Genomic DNA, 22,888 nt, shown 5'->3' with positions numbered 1-22,888 from the left:
GTGGGAAGGTGACTGCAGCCGCTTTCCCAGGTCTGCTTTTGGCTTCCAGTTCTGCACAGCGAGGAACAACACAGTTGCTTTCTGGTGTTCTGTTGTCCCTATTTCACAAAATGGTTGGATGTTCTTGATCAGCCCTGTCTTCCGGCAGATGTTGAAGGTGTTGGGGTCTGTGCAGTTATTCAGAGGACCTGGTCAAGCCACTGCTATTGCTATTAGCAACTGCTGGCAAGAGCCTTAGGGAAGCAGGGGGGCAATCTGGTCGTTCTGCAAGGTCCCAGCAGTGCAGGCTGGATGGGCAAGGAAGGATATCATTAACTGTCTGGATGAGGAACTTGATGCGGTGTGGCTTCACCTTCCAGAAATTGTTCCATATGATCTTCGGCTACATCACCTGCGCCCATTTGGTCCAGAAAGGTCTACAGCAGTTCATTCAGTAGTTGTTGAGCCTTAACCAAAGTGGTGCATCTATCAACCAACAGGGACAACGTTATCCCCAGAGTCACGTCACTAGCATGGCTAAAAATAATCCCACTGCCAATGGCTATTTTCCCATAGCAAGCAAAAGCTAATAAGAGTTGCCAAAGCTGTAGATGCTGGCATTTTTCCACTCAACATCAGACTACCAGCCTATTTCAAAGAAGCACATCTGCTGTCGATGACACCCACGTCACATTCAGAGGAAATCAATAATTCTGCAGTCAGTACTAAACTGGGATTCTGTGATTGACACGCCTACTTAACTTGCTGCTGTGTTAATGACACTGGGCAGGTCAGTCAGACATGAGTGCGGTAATATGTCTGTGCAAATAAATCTTAATATTTGTTTATTGCTGCTTGTAACAGAAAGGTGGCGAAGGGTTTACCACATTAGGGAAATTTTTCAGAAATTTTTCTGAGTCACTAAACTCTATCATTCATTCATTTTGCACTCGATGTTAGAATAAACAGTATTATTTAAAACGACTGTTTCGCCCATGCCTGTGGTTAATACACCTGAAGGAATTTCAGAACCAGAATGCAGCCATTACTGTTTTAAGAGGTAACCATACCTTTTTTTGTGTGTTTTATGTGTGGATATTAGTGACTGAGAGAAATCTGTGTATGTGTAATGTTTGAGCTCTGCTGTACCTAATTGTTTTTTGTGATCAGTTGCAGTATGTGCTAGTTGCAAGTGAAAAAAAGCAAAATAAAGATGCAAATGAAAAGTTCTTCAATTACTCAAGAAAATTCAACACGCTGTAGCTAATTTCATGTTATTTTATTCCTCACCTCAGAAGCATGTTATCGCTGCAAACAGTACAAAAATGCTGCAAACCAACCTTGTAGTTCTAATAATAAAAGGCAGAATTGAGACATATGAACCTACAACATCACTTCCTGAGCTTAATGCCAACGATTGTTCCACAGATCATTTTAGCCCATGATTACCATCTATTTCTGATACTGTAATTCAAAATGTCGGGCCATTTTAATCTGCGTTGTGGAGGTGGATTTTAGGTAAGCTGATTTATGCTGTCGACTGCTGCATCTCTGCTGCTTTAATCTATATAATGGGTTTCAAGGGGAAGACACTAATGTTGCGATAATGCTCAAGTTACTTCAAAATACAATTCGAATGGCACACTGGCAGGCAGGAGTGGAACCTGATACACTACAGCAGAGGACCCTTCATCAAACTGCAGGGAAGGAGGGGGAGACCTGTCCTGATTGCAGGAATATATAGAAGCGTTCAGTGGCTTGTTGCTGATTGGTATCCAGAGGTATTTCACATGGGCAAGTTTCAAAAATGAAGACACATCTATGCTGTTGGTCAAAGAATAAAACCAGCCAATAGATAAGTAATACACTCCATGGACTGTATACATCCATCGGTGGATGTATACAGAGTAACTGGATCAGTATTAGTATTATTGTGAACTATGACCATGTGGGCGTCATGGAAACAGCAGATTTTGAGTGATGATGTCAGAGGTTATAAAAATAGAAATAGTCACTTTCGTAAATTTCAGAGCGTGGACTTTTTTTTTTTTTTTTTTTTTAAGGAAACATGGGATGAAAATGATGATGTCTGTGAAAGATTGATATGATAATTGATCAGTTCATTTGTTTTAGTTGCATTTCATGAAAGAAATTTCCTGCTGTGGGGTTCAGAGTGGTTGACGGCTGAGAAACCTCACCGGTTTGTTCCCATGTGAGCCATACGCACTTCCTGTCAAAATGTCAGAGGGTTATGCAGAGATTGCACAATGGGAGCGTCTGTGGAAAACATGACAAAGCCTGAAAACGTACATTCTGATGTCAGAGCATAGACATTTTTGAAAAACCACTCAGACATTTCACAAAACATGAGAGGCACTGTTTACAGTGACTTACAATACATACAATTATTCTTGCATCTGCCTCACAAGAATTATAAAGAAATCTCAAGTGAATAAACATTAGCACTGATGATATCTTCAGAAAGTAGAAAAATTTTAAACTGAATGGTTAAAAAATTGTGTACATTTTTTTTTAAATTTGAGAGCCAGTAGATTTTGTAAAATAAGTGACATCACAAGAAAAAGTCCAAGCAAAACATTTCTATAAATAACAATTCTATTTAATTTCTTGCAGCACTGTGGTAGCAGCTTGAATGCATGAAAGAATATGTAGCATATATTGCGTTGTTAAATGTGCTGTATCACAAAAAGTACATCCAAGTTCTGGCATTTAAGGGTTCACCAGAGGTTCACCAGAGGTTGTAAGATAACCTGACGCTGAGTTTTGGGTTTTACGGCAGATGAGTGGATTCTCGCAAGATAAACATATAGTTTGTGTATTCTGACTCCTCATTTTGTGTATAGCTCATTTCAAATCAGAAAAAACCTACAGTGCATCATGGCCGAGAAACACTAAATATTATTAAGGTCATGTTCATTGCAGTGTAGTGCTTCCCCATATACCCCAAACCTCTGCAGGAGTTGTGGAAACAATAGAATGAAAAATAATACAGTGCTTTATTTATCATGTGGAAATTTTATTTTCAGCTTTCTTCCTATATAGAGAGGTCAGAGTGTAGCACAACTTCAGTTTCTCAAGGTCGCTCCGTCAAGATACAGAAGGTGCTTGAACTGAAGTTGTCTATTGAAGGATAGCGTACACATATTTACTGTGCCAACCTGTTGAACTGAAAGTGTCACTGTGATGCATTCAGCTCAGATACACAGGATATAATACTTTCTCTGTGTGGATGTCACAATGCAGTATGGATTGCTTTAAACTCAACCAACAACTTTTGTAGTGCTGTAAATTCAGATTTTTTATTGCGATAGCCAAGGCCGGAGGCATTATCTTTTCTAGTTGTCCGTCCTTACGTCCGTCCGTCTGGATTCTTCTATGAGCGATATCTCAAGAACGCTTAATGCAAATGTGCTTGAGAATGTGTTATCTCTGCAATGCTTTGAGTGATGTTCCTCAACATATTGCATATTATCTTATATTATTATTATCTTGCACATATTATCAGTGCTTGTGATGATGGAGTCAATATGTATTGGAGGTCAAAGGTCAAGGTCACTGTGATCTTGTGTAACTTTTGTTTGTGAACAGTCAACACTAACCTTCCCAAACATTACCATTATCACTACAAAACATCCATAGCCTCTAACTCTACATCTGCTACAAACAGGCACCCAACCGCACAGAGGCATGCCACTGCCAACGGTACTTCTAGTTTTTTTTTATAAGACTCCCTTAAATCACTTAAATGCTTAAACCAGCCTCATTTAAATCACCTCTTAAGTCCTTTTATCTTTTTTTCTGTATTTTGTAGTAGGAAGCAAAGATCACCTGTAGTTCTTTATCAAAGTGTGAGGCACCCTCTGAAAAACAAAACATCCTCAGAGTTTCCACAGAGGGTTTGCTATGCATTTCCCAGAGAAAGCCAATACCTGGTTATTGTACGTGCGTTAGATTATTTATAACCACAGCCTTCATTAGGAAATCCAATCTTCAGGGCATCGCCAGGCCTGTGCGCCCTCTGCGGTGAAAGTGATTTAGCTGAAATGCATCTAAATAGGTCAGGCAGGCAGGCATGCTACAAGCAATTAAATATTCCTTCATTTACCAGAGAGCTAGTATGTGGTTCAGGTATGAGCTTGCTTCTCAAACATGCTTGAAACTGTGGTGCTGTAAGGTCTTTCATTCGCTTCGAAGCGTGAACATTTCTCCGTTAATGGGTCTTGTGCGATGTGCACAAATTCAGTTACTGTGGAATCTAATTGGAGAGAGTAGTGTTCAGTGTTTTGACAGCAGCAACATCCTCGCAGGGGAGTGATGAACACACTGTCAGCAGCAGTCTCAGTGTAGGCTCTAGTCTCATCAGCACTGAGTTAATTTGATTCTGAATGTTAAAATGTGTAGAGAGTATAACTGGAAGCTGTATTTACAACGTTTTGATTTGTTTCTCAGACAGCACAATGAAAGTCTAACAAACAGCAAATGACCATGTTGGTTAATTATGAATTATCAGGATTATTATTATTTTAGAGAGCAAAATTACATCTCTGAATCAGTTTATGTTTGAGGCTGCCATTTCACAGGTTAGGTTTACAGCTTTTCTTTGTTTCAGACCAAGTGTTTTGAAAGATTTTATTTGAAAGAATGGAACGTACTTTAAGAGGAAGTTACAAATGGTGAGCACATTAAGCATTTAGTAGTAGTGTGGTGAAAAATGCCTTTGCTGAGCTAAAAGAAAAAAAATCACAACATACCATTACTTGCAATATCATAGATATAGAACATGAATTATGTGCCATGTTGTTGTTTAGCACACACACATATACACACACACACTTGTATTTATAGCTTTGAGGACACTCATTGACATAATGCATTCCCCAGCCCCTTACCCTAACCAGTACACACACACACACACACAGAGTCTGCGATGGAGGAAAGCCCAGGAGATGTCAGTCAAGTGCAGTCTTAAATATATGCATGTAAAGACACTGCTGTCACTTTTGGAGCTGCATCAGAATCATAACACACTGTCACAGTCAGAGACTAGAGGACTTTTAGTGCTTTAGTATTGAACAGGTGAGTGCTTGGGGCACAGTTTGTGGACAGAATTCTGTGTGTGTTTCTGTTTACCATGTTGTTTTCTCTGAAGAAAGGTCAGGTAGATGCGATGATGGGGCATAAAATCATCAAATATTGTATCTTAATAAGAGTTAAGTTAAAAGTTAAGATTGTATCGCAGTCTTGAATTCAATATACCATAAATGCAATACTAAAAGTTAACAAATTGATTCATAACAAGACTGCTGAACGCATTATAATTACAGTAGGAAATCAAAATGGTATATTATTGTTCTCTGTTTTTTTTAAAAATACCATCTGGGTCTTGTTTAGTCTTTTTCAAGGCCTACTGTCTGTTGTTACAAACACTTGTAATGTTGAGTTGAACAGAAAAATTACACAAAACATAAAATAGCTCTGTAATCAGTTTCACTGTAAGGCTAAAATTGACTTTTTTTTGTCGAGGTATTTCTGTCTTTTTCATTTCTTCATCCCACTGTACCCAATTATTTTATTTTTTTTTATCTTCTGGAAAAGTGGGAGTTTCAGGTGGAGTCAAAAATCCAGTGTTGTGTTTAGGATCGATGCTGTCCTCCTCACTCATGATAACCTACTCAAAACAAAATAAGAAACATCTGTTTCTTCTTCCTGCAGATGTTCTTGCTGCTGCTTCCTCGTGACCAGGAGAAACACAGAACACTTTGGACGGAGGCATCTGCCTCGACAATGATGACTCTGTGAAAAAGGACAGCCATAGAAAGCTGATTTAGTCAGTAATGATGGCTGTGCTGTTCTCTGGCCTGTGTGTTATTAGAAACATCTGCAACATAAGCTGGGGCTGAAATATCAAATCAGTGTGTTTATTGCCTGAGATGCTCGTCATTTTGCCCAGTGCTTTATGGTTTTATGAACACCGGGGCCTGACATGTTTTCTTGCTCTGACTGTTTTGAAAAGATACATCTGGCCAATAGCGTACATCTGGCAGAAAAGAGAAACATCAGAGCCATATCACAAAACTCAGACTGGCAAGTATGTGTATGTGTGATAATTAATCTTTCACTGCACGGATGAAGATTGTAATAGTCCAAAACTATATCACAAATATAATTTTAAGCTTCACTTGGAACCAAAAGCAGTAAGGGAAAGGACTGGGTGATTTTAACAAAGCAATCTTTTTTTTTTTTAATTTGCTGGATTAATGGTCAAATGGAGAATTTAGTATCATTTCTAAGAGCTTGAGTCTGGAGTTTAAAGGGTTTTCTTTCAATTTATTCTGCTTGTCATTGTAAATGAAATCAACAGTCTGCTACAAATGATTTGCTACATGGGAGGTACAAACATTGCCTAAGATTATTTAAAACCTCACCACAAATACAAATAATGTCCCATAAAGTGCAAGACCTCAGAATGCAGTACTGAAAGTACTTAGGGGATGGAGGTATTGGGAAACGTCTCAGTCAGCTGATTTTTGGTTGCGTGGTGTCAAACACATCAAGAGGAAACAGCTCAGCTCTGTGCACACTCAGCTCTTGACACCATCAAGGCAACAGCAGTGGAAGGTCTGTCCAGCATGTACCGTTTAATGATCTGAATATTACGCAGGAATTTTTTTAGAAAAGATTTAATATAACACATTTTAAAAAATAATCATTTAAAAATTTAAACTGGAAAATTATGTTGAATTTGATAAAATGCTGCTCATTTAAAATGTTTGCCTTTATTTTCCACAGAAATCTCTAAGACAGCTCTGCTCCTTAAAGAGAAATGGATTTCACATCGGATTATCAGTACAGTTCAGACTACAATTACAGTGACACTGGCAATTTCACTCCACTGGACGAGCCACTTTTTACGCCCAAATCGACGAGTTCACAGGATGTCTTGTCTGTGTCTTTGCTGGTGGTCAGTGTGATCATTTTCCTGCTGGGCTTTTTTGGAAATGCATTGGTCATCTGGATTTCTGGCTTCAAGATGAAGAAGACAGTCAACACCACCTGGTACTTGAGCCTTGCGATTTCAGACTTTGTCTTCTGCGCCTCCCTCCCGCTCAACATCGCCTACATGGCAAAGGAGGAGTGGCTCTTTGGCCGCTTCATGTGCAAGCTGACCTCCTTCGTTATGTTCCTTAACATGTTCAGCAGCATCTTCCTCCTGGTCGTCATCAGTGTCGACCGTTGTATCTCTGTCATGTTTCCAGTTTGGGCCCAGAACCAGCGCACTATTAAAAAGGCCTCCATTGTTGTTGTCCTGTCCTGGTCTCTGGCTGTCGTTTTGAGCATTCCCTCCCTGATCTTTCGGGAAGTTGGCAGTCACCTGGGCAGGACTACTTGCTTCAACAGTTATACATTACACCAATACAGTCACGCAATAGTTGCAGTGAGCCGCCTCCTGGCAGGGTTTGTTGTCCCTTTCATCGTCATCATTGTTTGCTACTCTGTCATCATCCTCAGACTTCGCACCAGTAGGATGACCAAGTCCTCCAAACCCTTCAAAGTGATGACTGCATTAGTTGTCACTTTCTTCATCTGCTGGCTGCCCTACCACGTGTTCATCCTGCTTGACCTGAACCACCAAAAGTACAACAACGATATTTTAAACATCGGACTTAAAGTAGGCACCTCTATGGCAGCAGCAAACAGCTTCCTCAACCCGGTGTTATATGTTTTCATGGGCAATGACTTCAAGCAGAAGTTTAAGAGCTCGGTGTTCTCAAGGATGGAGAATGCAATGGGAGAGGAAGGCCGCAGCAGCCGATACATTACCAGGACCAGCTCCATAGACACCAGAGCTTCTACACACATCTAGAGATGTCAGGCATTACTCCAAAACTGGTTTGCTCTGTACTCTCATTTGACACCAAAAATTCCTGTTTTTAAATATGCAATTAACAAAATAACACACTTGTGACTAAATTAGCATTTTTGTAGCACTTTGTCAGGATAAAGGAATCTGCTCCCATTTAGGTTCACAAACATAGCTGAAGAATCTGCATGCTTGAACCAATATGTAAACATGTGCTTAGGTCATGTTGCATTGCAGAGGCAGCGGAACTGGTCTCATCCAGTAGCAGAAGTGTTTTCAGAACAGTGTACAGCAGCACAAGGAGGAATTTTAGCTGTAAAATAAAAGGGCTGTAAAATATGAGGCATATCTTCTGATTCTAAACAAGGAAAATGTATTATGTTGCTCATTTGACTCTGTAATTGATTGTAGTAAAGTCTACATTTTCTTCCTTGACTTCTGAACTAAACTGATAAGCGTAAAGGCTAAACTGAAGTTAACACTCTTTCAAGGAAACAAACAAAGAGCTCATGAGTTGTATTTCTTCAGCCCCAGCTGGTGTTCCCACCCAAGTGTCCTGTGGTTTTGTTAGTTTTCTTAGTACTCAACTATTTCTGTGTTGCATCACACTGTATATGTGAGTTATATTAGGGTGGACTAAATACAATGTGCAAATGGGTGGAGGTCTGTTGTTGAAGTAGGTGCAGTGTAGTTAGTTCTTTTAAGAATAAGAGAAGTAGAGAAATGGCTACAAACTCTTTTAGATATACTTTACTGTGAGATTGTGTCTTTCTGTCAATCCAGAATAGTAATCAGGAAACCATGACGCAGTGTAAATACCACACACCGTGCTGTTATTATCAAGTGATCAAAATAGTTTGTTGTACAGAAGTGTATATTTGTTTTTTGGAATTAAGCTGTAACTATTAAAATTAGCTCTATGATGTGTTCTCTAATCTCAATATATCCTCAGTATTGAGGCATTCTTTGCCTTTTGAAGCTAAAACAAATAAAATAATCCCTTCTTGATAAAAAATGTTTATTTGTCATTAATTCATAGTCATGATTGGAAAACTGTGGTAAAGGCACTGAGAACTTTAACAGTAGATTAAAGTTAAGTCAGATTAGAAGAACTGGAATATTTAATGTGGAATTATTTGCAGTCAGAAAGTGTAACCAAGCACTAGCATTTCATAGACAGCATCAGTTATTTCACTGATACACTTGCGGTAATGTACGTACATATATTGTACACAGTGCAATGATATCCCCCCATCACTGCCCATATCACTGCAAACAGGCGGTCAGTAGAGTACAGTGAGCTCCTTACACAACATATTTTCATGCTCAATTTTGTGAACAATTCTGAAACAATAATACCTGCACTTAGAGACACAGTGAATGTGTATTTGATGTAAACCATTAACCTTTGAAAACAATACTTCCTGCACAGTAACAACATAAGAGGAATCATAACGAGCAGAACCAGTCTGGTAATTTTTTTGATGTTGAAACAGTGGAGGACAAAGGGAAGACCCACACTCCAAAGGTTATGTGAAACACTAGCATTGGGTCACAGTGAAACACGTTTGTGTCATTAAATGGCAGATGGACGGTTAGCTGGTGGAGAGGTTAGCAGCTAAAGAGTCAGATGTTGGTAAAGACCAAAACAGAGATAAAAGAAGAGTGAACATAGGACTTACATTCATCAGGCGCTAAGAAAAACCTTTTTTAACTAACTTTAACTAAGGTTTCATCTAGTGCCATCATCATGTTAAAATATTAATTTGTCCAGTTCTTCACAGTCCATAATTTCAGTCCCTCTGCTGGCCTCTTATACTTTGTGTTTTGTGCTAATGTAACACGTGAACCTGGTAAATATTATACCTGCTTGTGTGGTCATGTTTATTTCTTGGATGCACAGCCTCTGTGTTTTACAGGAAATCCGTGCCATGCACACTGGACCATTGAACAACCGTAGGTAGTGGTAATTTACTTTTAATTTAGTATATTTACATAAGTTAGGGTATATTCCATATAACAGAATCTAAATACTAAGTAGGCTACTGCTTTTATTCATTCTATGGTTGTCATAGTCCGTAAATAATGTTCAGTTTTGTTTTTGTCTTGTGTCTGTTGTCTTGTGGCTTCTGCTTTTATTTTGAAATTTTATCTCCTCTTGTTTCAGGTTGCTTGCCCTTCCTTCATGTTTCCCGCCTGTCTGTTTTCCCCGCCCTGATTGTTTCCACCTGTTTCCCATTACCCTGTGTCTATATATTGTCTGTGTCTCCCTTTGTTCTGTGCCAGTTCGTCTTGTCTTTTGTCAAGTGACCCAGCGTATAATTCTTGTCAGTGATCTTGTCAGATTTTGTGTTCTTTTGTACTTAGTTGATTTGATTTTGCCTTACTGCCCTGCCTTTGGTTTGAGTTTGTTGTTTTTTCCTCGTAAGAGTGGTTTTGTGTTTCCTCGTTTGAGTGATCTTATGTTCTTCTTTTGGGCTCATTTTTGATTCTACTCTCTGGAGTCGTGCTTTCGGGTTCAATCTTAGCTCAGTCATGACAATGGCTTAATATGTTTAACAGGGGAGCCTGGGGAGATCCAGATTTTCTTTGATCTTCAAAAACACTTAAGCTTTTTACCAGTCATTTCAATTCCAACATTTTTAATGAAAGCATTTGAAAAAAGAGGAGGCCATGGCAACTTATTTAATGTACTCATTTATTGGGCCTTATCACATTACATTCATTCCATAGAAAATACATTCAAAGGTGACACCTATGTTCAGAAAGTGCCTGCTTGTCAATGAAAGCGAGAGCCAATAAAGTTTAAAGCATGTGTTAAAAATAGAAACAGTTTCTCCCGTTTGCCTGTTGCAATAGAAATATTTTTGATGTCAGCAACCGCTATAAAAATATATATATATATTATACTGAAAATGGAAGTCAGTTAATGTTTTCTGTCTCTCAGTCAGCAGTTTTGTTATATATATGTTCATGTATTTGTTTAGTTATTTATTTTGAAGCATATGGCATTGCACACTGAGTATCATAAGACGTGCTGCTTATAAAATCTGAGCAGAATTTTTCAAATTTTTTTGAAGATTTTTTTTTTTAAATCATGAAGAGTAAAATTATCATCAGCTTTAACTGTTTCATAGCTCATCTTACAACAAAGAAAAAAATTTTTCACATTCAGAATGATTAACTTAAAATAAATCTATAACGGTCACTTCTACTAAAGGTAGCTCCCAGTATATAACATGAGTATAATGCCTAATTCCTCAGTGATCTTTGGGGCAAGTGTTGCACAGAAAAGTGCTTTTTTGGATTTCTGCATCAAGTCCAGTGTTAAGAAAACATATTCACAACCAAATTAGTCAACATGTGCGCTGCACACCAGAGATAAATAAATGCTGTAGAGATAAATCCTCTTCTCTCCTTGAGTCAGTGCCTTCAAGAGGGAGTAGTCGTCTTCTTGAATACGAGGAGCTGAGAATTGAGTTCTTTACCTCTTCATCGTCAAAAACATGATTTCTCTTACATACAGTAAGTTGAATAACTTACAAAAACTTGGAAAACACACAGTATCATTATCAGGTAGTTAAAGCCTGCATATTGCATTTTTTCCCCTCTGACAAAGGGCTAAAAGTTTTTAAGCTTTCAGTGAAGTTCATATATAAAATGGTATTATTCTGTAATTGTGATAGCAGCAGAAAATTTAATGTTTTGATTTCTCATAACAGTTTCTCCTCTGCACAAAATAAGCTCATACAACACATTTTGCAGTACTGTATTATATATTGTGGGTCAAAATGTTTTTTTCACTGGCAACAAATTACCCAGCACAGTCAGATCTCTGTAGTCACAGCTATTGTACCGTCTTTATGTTAAGGCATGTGCACATGCCTACACAGCACATGTGCATAGAGCAGGATAACAAGTGCTTTTCATTCTTTTCGTTTAGCCAAAGAGAAAAACAAACCTCCTCAGTTAAACCTGTCTCTTCTATTAATGCATGAAGTTGCTGAGGTTCAGAAAATGAAAAATACATTGATGAATAAAAATGAAACTAAGACACTAAAGACTTCCTCTCACTACAGCTTGAACCTATAAGACTTCACAGAAAAATAATTGAAAAAACTATTTAAGTCATGTGACCCTACAAAACATGGTGCAAAACCTGTTAACAGAACAGTCCAATTAAGTGAGGAGACAACAGGAAATAAGGGATTCACATGTATCATCTTGGCATATAATCCTCTGGAACTCCAGACATGTTCCTTTTCTTCAAAGCAGTGTCTACTGTTCTGATCAGTTCATCGATATTTGCTCGCATTTCGCTCGTATACGGGTCATATTCAAGTTTTCGCAGCCCAGATCGCTTGAAGTTTCCATCTTTCTGGCCCTCAACACAGAGCAGGCGGTCCTCAGAAACCTTCAAACCCAGAAACTGAACCATCCCCTTGAGTTGTGAGAACAGGTCCCTCTTCAGGTCCTCAAAGTGGACCACGTGGACTTTCTTCCCATAGTTCAACCAGTCCAACGTGTGGGACGCCCACCAAGGGGCATAGTTCTTCACAAATTCGGGCCACTCTGCAGGACAAATGAGAGCACACAAAGCGGTTTAACAAAGGACTTACAGGTCCAGTCCTCTCAATAAAGGCCATGATATTTTGCAAATTGAAATATAGGAGACAGAACAACCACTCAGCTTGTCCTTCTGAAGAAATCTGAAGTGCCTGTATTTAACTTTTAAGAATTCCACTTGAAAATGCTCCAAAGTCTCAGTAAAAAGTTCTTGGAAAAAACTATAAATGAGGCCCATTTATCATACAGTTTAACAAATGTTGAAGCTTTCAAGTGATCACATGATTAACAGCATGTATGCTTAGATCAGGAACAGCTAATCTGACACAAGGATTTACTCTACATCTACCTGACTGTTCATTCTTAAAACTCCTTTTTTGTTTATTGTTTTGAAAACTAGCAATCAGTGCTGGAGCGAACAACAATCCAACCACTAATGGAACAGGAAAGAAATTCTCCAACTGATGAGGTACATCAGACCCCACCGACAAAATGCAGACAGTGAAATTGTATGGAAAACGACTAAAAAGAAAATTAATTCCAGCTTCATTCTTGTTGTCTGCTCCTCTTATAAATGAAAAAAACATCCAATCAGAGATGAGAGACACAAGAAGGCAGAAGCTGTATGTGAATATTTTTAAGTTGTAAGAAATTTGATGAATAGCTTTTAAAATGCAAAATGCTGCAAAAATTAAGAAGTAAAATAAAATTCAATGAGGGGAATTAATGAAGGGGAAGTCAGAGTCAAACACTGAAGTCATTTAGCCCAAGAGGTCTGATGCAACCACCATGGCAGGTTACATTAAGTCAACCACATGGCAGGTTACATTAAGTAATTTCTGAAATGTTTGGACAGGTAAATGGACTGTCTTGGTTGTCAGTCAAACTGCAGAGGTCCTGTAGGAAAACCCTTTGCTTGCAACTTTTTATTCATTGATAATCTACTGGCCCATAAAAGCAGCGGCTGGCAGGAGCTGTGCTGCATTAGCGCACATCTTTACTGTTCGGAGAGGTGGTCGTTAAAGTTTAAAGCCTGCTGAGTTTGCAGTGCTGTCTCGGAAACCAGTGAGAGAGGCAACTTTAGTACAAGAGTGGACAGAATATTATATACTGCATCTAAAAGCAGAAGCAGCTGTATAGAAACACTGAGGAACTCCGTCTCTGATCACATTTTCACAGGAATATGAGTTTCAAATAAGAAGAGACCAAAATAAACTGTAACATGAACATCTTATGCTGCCAATGTATGACTTAATAACAAATTTAGTTAAGATAGTTACTTTCTTATTAGCACAAGTTTGACTTCATAAACCAAAATAAAGGGCGTTTATGTAAGAGCCTTTAAATAAATCCACCAGAAAACAGCAGACTGTGCTTTGCAATATGACCTGCCCTCCAAAATAAGTTGCCCCTGGGTTGGCTTTATGGGGCCATTCTGGAAGGCACCAGTGTCTGTAACATCATCTGAGCCCCACAGTCTCCCCCCGCAGAGGTGAATGCGTCAAATTGTACATGTGGGGCCCCGTACACAATGTCACACTGACTCTGAGACTGGAGCCTCCCTCTGTATTCGAAGTGGCAGCTGTCAAAAAGCCTTTCTCTTTACTGATGTCATCGCGTTATTTCCCCACAAACATAAGAGATAAACATTCATGGGAAATGGCAGGCCAAATGTGCTGATGTTTCCACACAGAGAGACAATTCCTGGGTCAGCAACTCTCCTGCCTCTGGAAATTGGATTGAACAAGACAAAACCAGTTGCCATGGTTCCCAAGACACACTTAGGTGAATGGTTGGAAGAGTTACTGGACACAAAAGCTTAATTATGTCATGAACAATGACATTTTCAGTAACTGCCAATAATCATCAAGTCGACGCGAGAGGAATTTAATGTGACTAAATTGTGCTGACAAATCATTAAATGGTTCCATATTGGAGGGTGACACACTGTATGTAAGACAAAATGTCAAAATGGATCACACAACAGAGTGGATAAAAAGGGGCAAATGAAATCATTAAAAGAATAATATCACTGCATACAGAACTGTCTTAATAAAATATATCAGTATCAACTACAGTACAAATGAGGCAGCTGGTTATTTCAGAAACCTTCAGAAGATTTGTTTTTACTTCCTTTTAAGCATAATCTTAAAGGGAAATTACTTGGATAAAATCACTGTAGCATAAATGATCTATGCAGAAAGCTGAAAAATGTTATGTTCCCACAGGCCAACAGCTGTCTTAAAGAAAAAGACTGACGTTTTGGGAAATATGCTTATTCAATGAGTAGATTAACAGACTGACACCACTCTCACAAACACATGGTTTTAATAATACCACTGTGAACATAGCATTTCAAACTTTGTTTTATTTATGTAAAGTATTAGACTACTATTTGGAAACACCAGCTGGATAATAATGTTTATTTGCTAGATTGATGTCCGAGCCTCAGCTTTAGGTTGATTTTAGACAAAACCAGACTGAGGAAATATGTACATTTTATTTTCTGGGTAACAGTCTGGTTTTAGCTGGTGATAACACTCATGATCTCACCAGAGTGGTTGGCACTTTGTGTGACTGCTTTGTTTCATTTCTCGTTTCTCAAAACAGATACTTGTAATATGCTTAGCCTGAAAACTTTGTTCTCAGCCACACTGGTTTATATGGTCAAAACCACTTAAACATCCCTGAGTTTATTTTCAGTTTCTCCTTTTCTGTGTAAAGATTTTAATTGAAAAGAGTCTAAATGTTATTCCATCGTCTCAATGAAGACTTTGAGGGAAAATGTACTTCTCCATTTCAATTTTATTGACTAGAGCTGAAGTTTATTTTAATTTTGCATTGCGTGTTCAAGGGTCGATGTGTGAAAGCTCAGTGTAAAGGATGTTGGCTGGCAGATGATGATTGAGATTAAAACACTGCTCACACTAGTTAAACTTTTAATCATGATTCATTTGTCCTTCAGCTGGATATATTGTGGCCATATGCTCACAGATTCTTACATTTTGCCTTGTAAAATAAAACAAACAAAATCTTGAAAAATGAAACATATCTGCAGTGGTTTAATTTGATAAAGGCCGATCTGTTTGTACACAATGTGATTACAGTACGCATTGTTAAATACACTCTAAATAGAATAGTGATTCATTTGCTCACCTTTCCCTCTCCAGTGGGCCTGGGAGGCAAACCCGATGTGGCCGCCGTATTTTCTGTTAAATTCTGCCATGAGGGCTTTGTAGGGGTTTCGGATCATGAGGATGCTGGAGTCAAAGGATTCAATCTCCTTCCTTCCGCTCTCATGTGTCTTAATGCAGATGGTCCTCCCACTCCGCCAGTGGTCCCGCTCCCCTTTAAATCCTGCGAAACAATGATGTCCCACAGTGAAGATAGTTAATCCACAGAGGTATATTCATGAATTAATATGTTTGTCAGTCATGTGGGATAAATGTTGAGACATACCTTTATTGTAAAGGGAGCCATCAAAGTAATAGCTGCCAGTGTAGAAGCCAGTAGCGAGCTCTATGAGGTGGCGAGCCCAGGTGTTGCCAGCCCCGGGGAAACTGGCGAGGGCCACCAGCTGCTTAGCACGAGTGGGGAGGAAGTGTCGGTCCATGCAGCGGTTATCTGCCAAAACACAAAGACCAACAGGCCATATTACTGACTTGTTGTATGTACAGAATTACAGAAAATAGGACAGTGACAGTGCAAAATATTAGACAAGTTGCTCAACACAATCAAGCTTCAAATAGATACTGAAAATAAGTCACTTCCTGCTTATTAACATGGTTTTGTAATAACAGGAGCTTAAGAAAAGGAAGTGCCATGCTGAAACATTGGAGTTTGGTGGAGAAGACATTTACCCTTATTAGAGAAAGAGAAAAGGTTAAATCCTTCACTTATTTCTGTTCCTCAAAAATTGCATAATACCACCCACATGCTGATGTAAAACTATAGAGAGCCAATAGTTCTAGAGCATCTGTATGAAGTTCACATCTCAACACAGCTTGTTTTTGTGGTTTTTCTTATGGATACACAGCTGTTTATTTACTGGACTCTGTGGTTTTGCTGATCTAAGCTCCGGCTGTCTGGTGCACTGAGGATACACTGCTCACAAGCCAAAAAGTAATACCTGATAACAATATTAAGAAAAATAAAAATGTGATAAGGACGTCAGCTAATATGTTTTTCTATCTTTCTTTCTTTCTTTTTTAACTTAACATAATTTTAGTAAGGATCTCTCAAATTTGGTTATTCAATAGTTATAATACAGATATGAGCTATATCTGAGGAAAAAAATGTTTCAGCTTAATGATAAAAGCTCAATATTCAAAGACAGTAAGAGTAAATATAAGATTTGAACAGTAAACTTAACAGTAGGGTTTAATTAAGACAAAGAAAGGCATCCCTCTCAATTTCTCAATTGGCTGTATAACAATATATCAATACTGCAAATCTGTTAAACTTCACATGGGAAAAATCTAGGTCAAATGTAAATCAAATTGTAACCAATAAAACATAAAATACTATAAACAGGATGTTTACTGTACATTGATACCAGCTCTGTGTATGTACAGTGTGTTAACGCAGTATCAGGGGCTGTAGCCCTTACTGGCATAAACCGGTCACAAACACACTATAGAGGTATGAAAAAAACAGGGTGCTCTGCTGTTTATGTGAATGTATGTATTTCCTGCACACAGAAAATGGCTAACACTTGAGTTTCCTATGCACCCCGTCGTTCAAATGTGTCCTTGACTGTGGTGGCATGTGTGAGCTGTCAAACTTTACCTTGAACCTGCGTCTGGTACACAACAAAGTACTCATCATTCCCGCAGCTCTCGAACTCTTCCCCATGGCAGCGGTGGAGACACATGTCCTCATCCTCCAGCTCATGAAGGGAGAAAAGAGGTGTCGGGAAGCCACAGTAACATCGATCTCCAGCCAGGACGGCCAGCGATTTCTCCTGAAATACAGATGCCATTTTAGCACTGGAGACACACCCAGGTGCGCACATGTTCACATGCATGAACACACAAATCAAAAATTCCCTCACCCTCTCTGTGCACATGTCCACACACTTTTCCACAGACATGTTCTGGATGACTGTGCTGAAAGGAAGTGCCAGTGTGACGTTTTCCGGCCGATGGAAACACCCCTTGAAAATTGCGCTGCCATCTGAAACGGACAGAACAAACAAAAATGCTATTTGGCAATAAGGTAAAGAAAATACTGTGTACTCCAGTTTTATAGTTACTGAGCTCGGCTTCCATCCGCCTGGCCTCTTTCCACTGAGCCCTGATGAAGAGATCCCACTGGGACTCTCCTCCAGTCTGCAGAGGCCCTGACCTGCCAGCAGACTGAACCAATATCAGCACTCACATCCCTGCAGTGTGATGATGACCTTTAACCTCGGGCCCTCTCTCTGGTCTGATGGACAGACCATAAATCACCGCAGCAGAGAAGAGCTGCTCCTCTCTTTCACTGGAAGTGGTTTTGTTTCATACATTGATTTTGTTATTTTAACTACCTTTGATTTGCTATTACTGCAGGTACATTAAAGCATAATTACACAACTACTAGACACTAATTAGCTTTCAGCCTCATGGCTTCTTAAAAAAATTAATCAAACAAAACTGACTGAAAAGAGAAGGCGGTTTTCATTCATGGTTAGAAGTATTTCTCACAGCGCATCACATGTTTAAAGCTTGAAAACTTCTATTTTAAATCAATGCTACAGAAAATCAAGACATCTTTCACATCTACTTCAAGCTGTCAACATGTCAGCTGTGCTGATATACATACAAGGCTTTTCTCTGTCAACAGACTCTTACTAATAACAGAGGAAACCAAGCACTTGAAGCTTTTTACTGTGACAGACACCATGATGGAGACGGCTTGCTGGCTCAAACGCAGCTAAATAAAATATGTAAACAGGGCTATGTGTCTACAGTATTCCTTCCTGTTTAAGTTCACACTGACAATACTAGCACCTCAGCAAGATTGTTGTCTGAAAGTATTAACTGTCAATGCTGTGACACTTTAAAAGACACTCCTTGCAAATTAGCTTTTGCAATGTGTGTGTGTCTAATGTTTTATTTATTTTTGACCTTTTTTTCTGACTAAAAGCTGCATTTTTAATGTCATGTCCATGTTTTCTTTATTTCCCTGCAGTGTGTATCTTCAGTGTGTCCTCTTTCTGTTGCCCCTCTTTGCCCTCACATGTGGCAGAGCTTTTCAAATCAAACTGTAATGCCTTTTTTTCGTGCTCCATTAACTTGCACATATGCAACATATATCACAAACAAGGTATTGAGAAACACATAAATCATTGATGTAAACACAGAGCTGAGTGAAATCCAGTAGATAAAAAATCTTCAACAAGGGACATGAATTAAATGCAGAATGAAATACCAATGCAAGATGATAATAGAATTTAACTTGTTTTACTAATACTCAATTGTGTCAGCATAATGGTCTCCAAGTGACAGAAACCACACAACAGCCACCTCAACACACTGCCCGCATTTCCTCTTCCTCTGATGTTCTGAGCAGGGCTCACATGTCACAGATCAGGGTCAGAGACGAAGACACAAACACGAAGAGCGGACTCAGCAGTCCAGTACATGGCAAACGAAAAAAGGAAGAGAGGAAAATAATAATAAAAAACAAACAGCACTAAACTGAAATAAGAAAACAAGACCACTTAGTTTCAAGAGTTGTTTCAGTGTTTGCCAGAGGTGCGTATAAATTCTTGAACCTGTCATATCAGAAGACTATTTCTAAAAAGCAGCAGGCAGATGAGAAAAAGGAAGAGCAAAGGAAAGAAGGAAGAAGCGTGACAAGTTACACCACCTTGTGAACGGGACTTTCTAAGATCTGACAATAAGAAATCTTTAAACTGTTTTTAACAAACTACCTTGACACGCAGATAATTTTCACCTCTGATAATCAGCCCCTCCTTCCTTCACTTCACTGCAGTTTTCCTGTTGGCAGGCAACGAGTGTTTAGGATGCAGACCACGGCTGACTGGGCTAAGCAGGTAGCACAACTCCCCGGGGAAAGTGGTAAACACAACAGAGCAGCCTACTCCCAACTGTGGCATTAGCCCAAAATAAAACTAATATTTCCCCTCAAAACAGCCATTGTTACATTTTGGAATCAAAATTAGATGTTTGTGCCTCAGTGTACACTGTCAGTTACCCAGAATTCTCAGCTCTTTCTCAGTACATGGACTTAAATTCATATTTTCACATTTTTACAAGTACATTTTTTTTTTGTGAACAAAATTTTACTGATGTTTGAGTAAATCATTCAAATATAAAATGTGCCAGTTGCATTTTCTTGCATTTGTTGATAGCTCTAAGTCTGACAATGTGTGTAGAACCACGCATGGGTCTTTTTTTTTTTTTTTTTTTTGGTGGCTGAGCGTCAAGACTCACAGCGTCGCGCTGACTCCTGGCTCAGCTCCAGCCTATAGATGGACAGTCTGTTGGCTCCTCCACACAGGTTGCTCTTCTCTCCTTTACACTCCATGTTGCATTCGCTCTCTGAAGTGTTGGGCGCCTGGATCTTGTGACCACAGTAGCACTCGGCTCCAAACTCCAGGCCTGCATACATGTATCCTCTGGAGGAAAGAGAAAGATTAGCATCGTTTAGTAAAGGAAGGAACTGATTTTTCTGAGCCTTCATTATGTGTCTTAATCCTTCACAAGCCAATACGGTTTATCGTTCTGAGCAACCGGATAAGCTGTAATCAATAAAAATAAACAAATGATGTTCAGAGGATGTTGAGGCAAAGATGAGAACGCATGCTAACATTACACTGAAATAACATCTCTCTCTCTCTCACTTGCTGGATGGCACTAAGGCAAAGCCAATTATAAATGAGTGTGAATCCATCACACAAGGCCTCTTCTCTCCTTTCTATTACTTGATGGAGGATTTGATTCCCAAGACGCCTTTTGGATGCAATTAGACATCTAACACATCCCTCACACAGGACAAATCCCCTGGGCTGTCAATCAAATCCAAACCTCTACGTGCTGCTACTGTATGTGCTCTTGCCCCTCATTTGTTTGTCTGTTTTTATTAAGCCGAGGCTCTGGGAGAAGGGGCGGGCAGGCTCCAAGAGGCAAGAAGCAAGAGGAGGAAAAAGATGAAAACAAGCATCTCTCTCTGCCCCTATTCCTCGCTCTGTGAATCAGTGATGGGTGTAATTCAATGCATTTGATAGAGCCGTCCCTCGTATTCCTCAGGGAGAGAAATGAGGTGAGAGGAAGATGTTGAAGTCGTGGAGAGAAAGACAGGGAGACAGGATGTGAGGAAATGGGAGACAAATGGAGGATAGGAGCATAGAGAGACAATCCTTTGAAACCAGGAACATACATAACTGTTTTTCATGATCTAACCCCATACATGCACCAGGAACTGTTAGAAAAATGATATAACCAAACGTATGCAGACACCTGATCATTAAACCCTTATGTCACTGCTGAACATGTCATCCTATAACCAGGGCTGACATAACAACCTCTGCTCTTCTGGGAAAGCTTTCCACAAGATTTCTGGAACCTGGCTTCTGGTATTTGGTCCCATTCAGCCACAGGAGCATTAGTGATGTTGGGAGATAAGACCTGGCTCGCAGTTGGTGTTCCAAAGGCAAACTGAAAACATCCCAAAGGTGTCGGATGCCAGGCTGGATCCAGACCAGGCTCCAGGCTTACCATGTGTCAACTGGCTTATGCTAATTTAATTAAAAATTAGTTTGTGAATATGCAGCACTAAAGCCCAATATCAGCTAATGTGGTATGGGCCTTAAAGTGGGTTGTTTGTTATTATGTAATCTTCCAGCCCTGTCTTGAAGACAGAGTTGGATAGTGTCATCATCTAGCTTTAAAACCTTTATTATTTCACTTTTGTGTGTCGCATATTTCCAAATGAATGTGTTTAATCAAATTACGACACAGAAAATCTGCGAGCAGGTAGTATTCCAGCACAGTGCACAGAGAGTGGGAGGAATGGGAGGTTAATCGGGGGCCCAGCAGCTTGTCTTTGCCCTGAGGTTAATCTGTCTGTGGTTGGATGGGGTTCAGGCAGGGGCTCTGCAGGCCAGTCAAGCTCCTCCCCAACAAGTTCTGTTGAGGGCCATGGGGGGCATTATCATGTTGAAACAGGAAAAAGGCTTTCCCCACACTGCTGACATAAAGTTGGAAGCACTCTATTGTCTAAAATATAGTTCTACCCTGTAGCATTAAAATTTCCTTTCATTGAAACTAAGTCGCCTCGCCCAGACTATGGAAAACAGTCAAAGACCCAAAGTACACTAAAGTATGTGGACAGGAGTGCCCACATATATCTAGCCACATAGTATACTTTAGTTGGACAGCAATCATATTGTCATGACTAGCCCCTAAGGGGGCTGTTTTCTGAACACTTTTATGTTTTGAACCCTTTTGTGGACTCTTGGACTCTTGTTAAGTTCTGTTCATAGTTCCTGTTTTATTTTGAAATCATTGCCCTTGTGTATCTTGTCTTGTTCTACCTTCTGTCTTTGTCTTGTTTCCCACCTTTGTGATTGTCTGCCCCGCCCTAATTGGTTTCACCTGTTGCCTACTGCCTTGTGTATTTAAGTCTTGTCTTTTCGCTGTGTTCTTGTTAGTTTGTCTGTTTCCATGTTTGTGTTGATACCCAAGTCTGTACCTGAGTCTGTGTCTTTCCCCGTGTTCATTCCCGCACCTGTGCCTTGCATTTTTTCCCCACCTCATGGACTTAACTTGGTTTCCTCTGTTTTCATGTAGGGAAGTTTTGTATTTTCGTTTGGTTTTGTTTCTGAGTATTTTTCTCCGGTGTGGATGATTTTTGGTTATTTGAGTTTTGTTTCTTGGCCCTGGACACTTCCAGTGATTTTTGGTTTATCAAAGGACTTTTAGTTCACTCCTTTTGCTTGTCTTTGGGGTCTTTGCGTTTGGGTCCAAGTCCTTGCCCCTCCTCCCCATGACACATATTCTTCAGTACAGTGTTTTCAACTGATAACATCATGATAAAACTGATGAGTGACCCATTCTGAGCTGTTTTGGAGCTTTCTATCACATCACATTACTTTCTTAATGTGATATGTTTTTTTTTTTTTGTTTTTTTTTTTAATTTAATTCCATATCAGCTCTTCTGCACTATCAGCCTTACTTTAAATCTCAGCCTGTCAGTGAGCATAAAAGGATGAAAAAAGAGGGATGTCTAATGGAGGAGTGTTTTTTTGTTGCTTGCTGCCATCATACCTTTCTGCACAGTTGTCCTGGCAACGGAATACAGTCATTTTTTTGTAGTCAAAAAAGGAAACTCCTCTCAGCGCTCTTTTCTGTGTGTCATCAGCGTAGCATCCGATGTACTTTGCTGAAAAAGACAAAAAAATATGTTTGTCATGGATACAGAAAAACTTTTAAAGACAAAATACACAGATATATG

At 39.4% G+C, this 22,888-nt stretch overlaps 2 protein-coding genes across 3 annotated transcripts in view; one reads left to right on the top strand and one right to left on the bottom strand.

The window, feature by feature from the left end:
* Window positions 1–6,468: 6,468 nt before the first annotated feature.
* Window positions 6,469–10,045, top strand: LOC121184118 (chemokine-like receptor 1). The gene is made up of 2 exons (XM_041041549.1): window positions 6,469–6,618; window positions 6,790–10,045. The coding sequence occupies exon 2, from the start codon at window positions 6,824–6,826 to the stop codon at window positions 7,862–7,864; it is 1,041 nt and encodes a 346-aa protein (XP_040897483.1). The 5' UTR covers window positions 6,469–6,618; window positions 6,790–6,823; the 3' UTR covers window positions 7,865–10,045.
* A 909-nt stretch (window positions 10,046–10,954) lies between these two features.
* Window positions 10,955–22,888, bottom strand: part of wscd2 (WSC domain containing 2) — a 34,530-nt gene continuing 22,596 nt past the window's right edge. For both annotated transcript variants that reach the window (XM_041041547.1, XM_041041548.1), the window contains exons 3-9: window positions 22,702–22,816; window positions 19,867–20,051; window positions 17,481–17,602; window positions 17,216–17,390; window positions 15,887–16,051; window positions 15,584–15,784; window positions 10,955–12,433 (exon numbers count right to left, since the gene is read on the bottom strand). In XM_041041547.1, coding sequence (XP_040897481.1) covers window positions 12,081–12,433; window positions 15,584–15,784; window positions 15,887–16,051; window positions 17,216–17,390; window positions 17,481–17,602; window positions 19,867–20,051; window positions 22,702–22,816 — 1,316 coding nt within the window. In that variant the 3' untranslated portion in view covers window positions 10,955–12,080. The remainder of the gene's footprint in view (window positions 12,434–15,583; window positions 15,785–15,886; window positions 16,052–17,215; window positions 17,391–17,480; window positions 17,603–19,866; window positions 20,052–22,701; window positions 22,817–22,888) is intronic.

Source organism: Toxotes jaculatrix, chromosome 7 (assembly GCF_017976425.1).
Source record: "Toxotes jaculatrix isolate fToxJac2 chromosome 7, fToxJac2.pri, whole genome shotgun sequence".
Taxonomy (NCBI): Eukaryota; Metazoa; Chordata; class Actinopteri; family Toxotidae; genus Toxotes; species Toxotes jaculatrix.
Note: the sequence above shows the minus strand (reverse complement) of the source record. Positions and strands in the feature narration are given on the sequence as shown.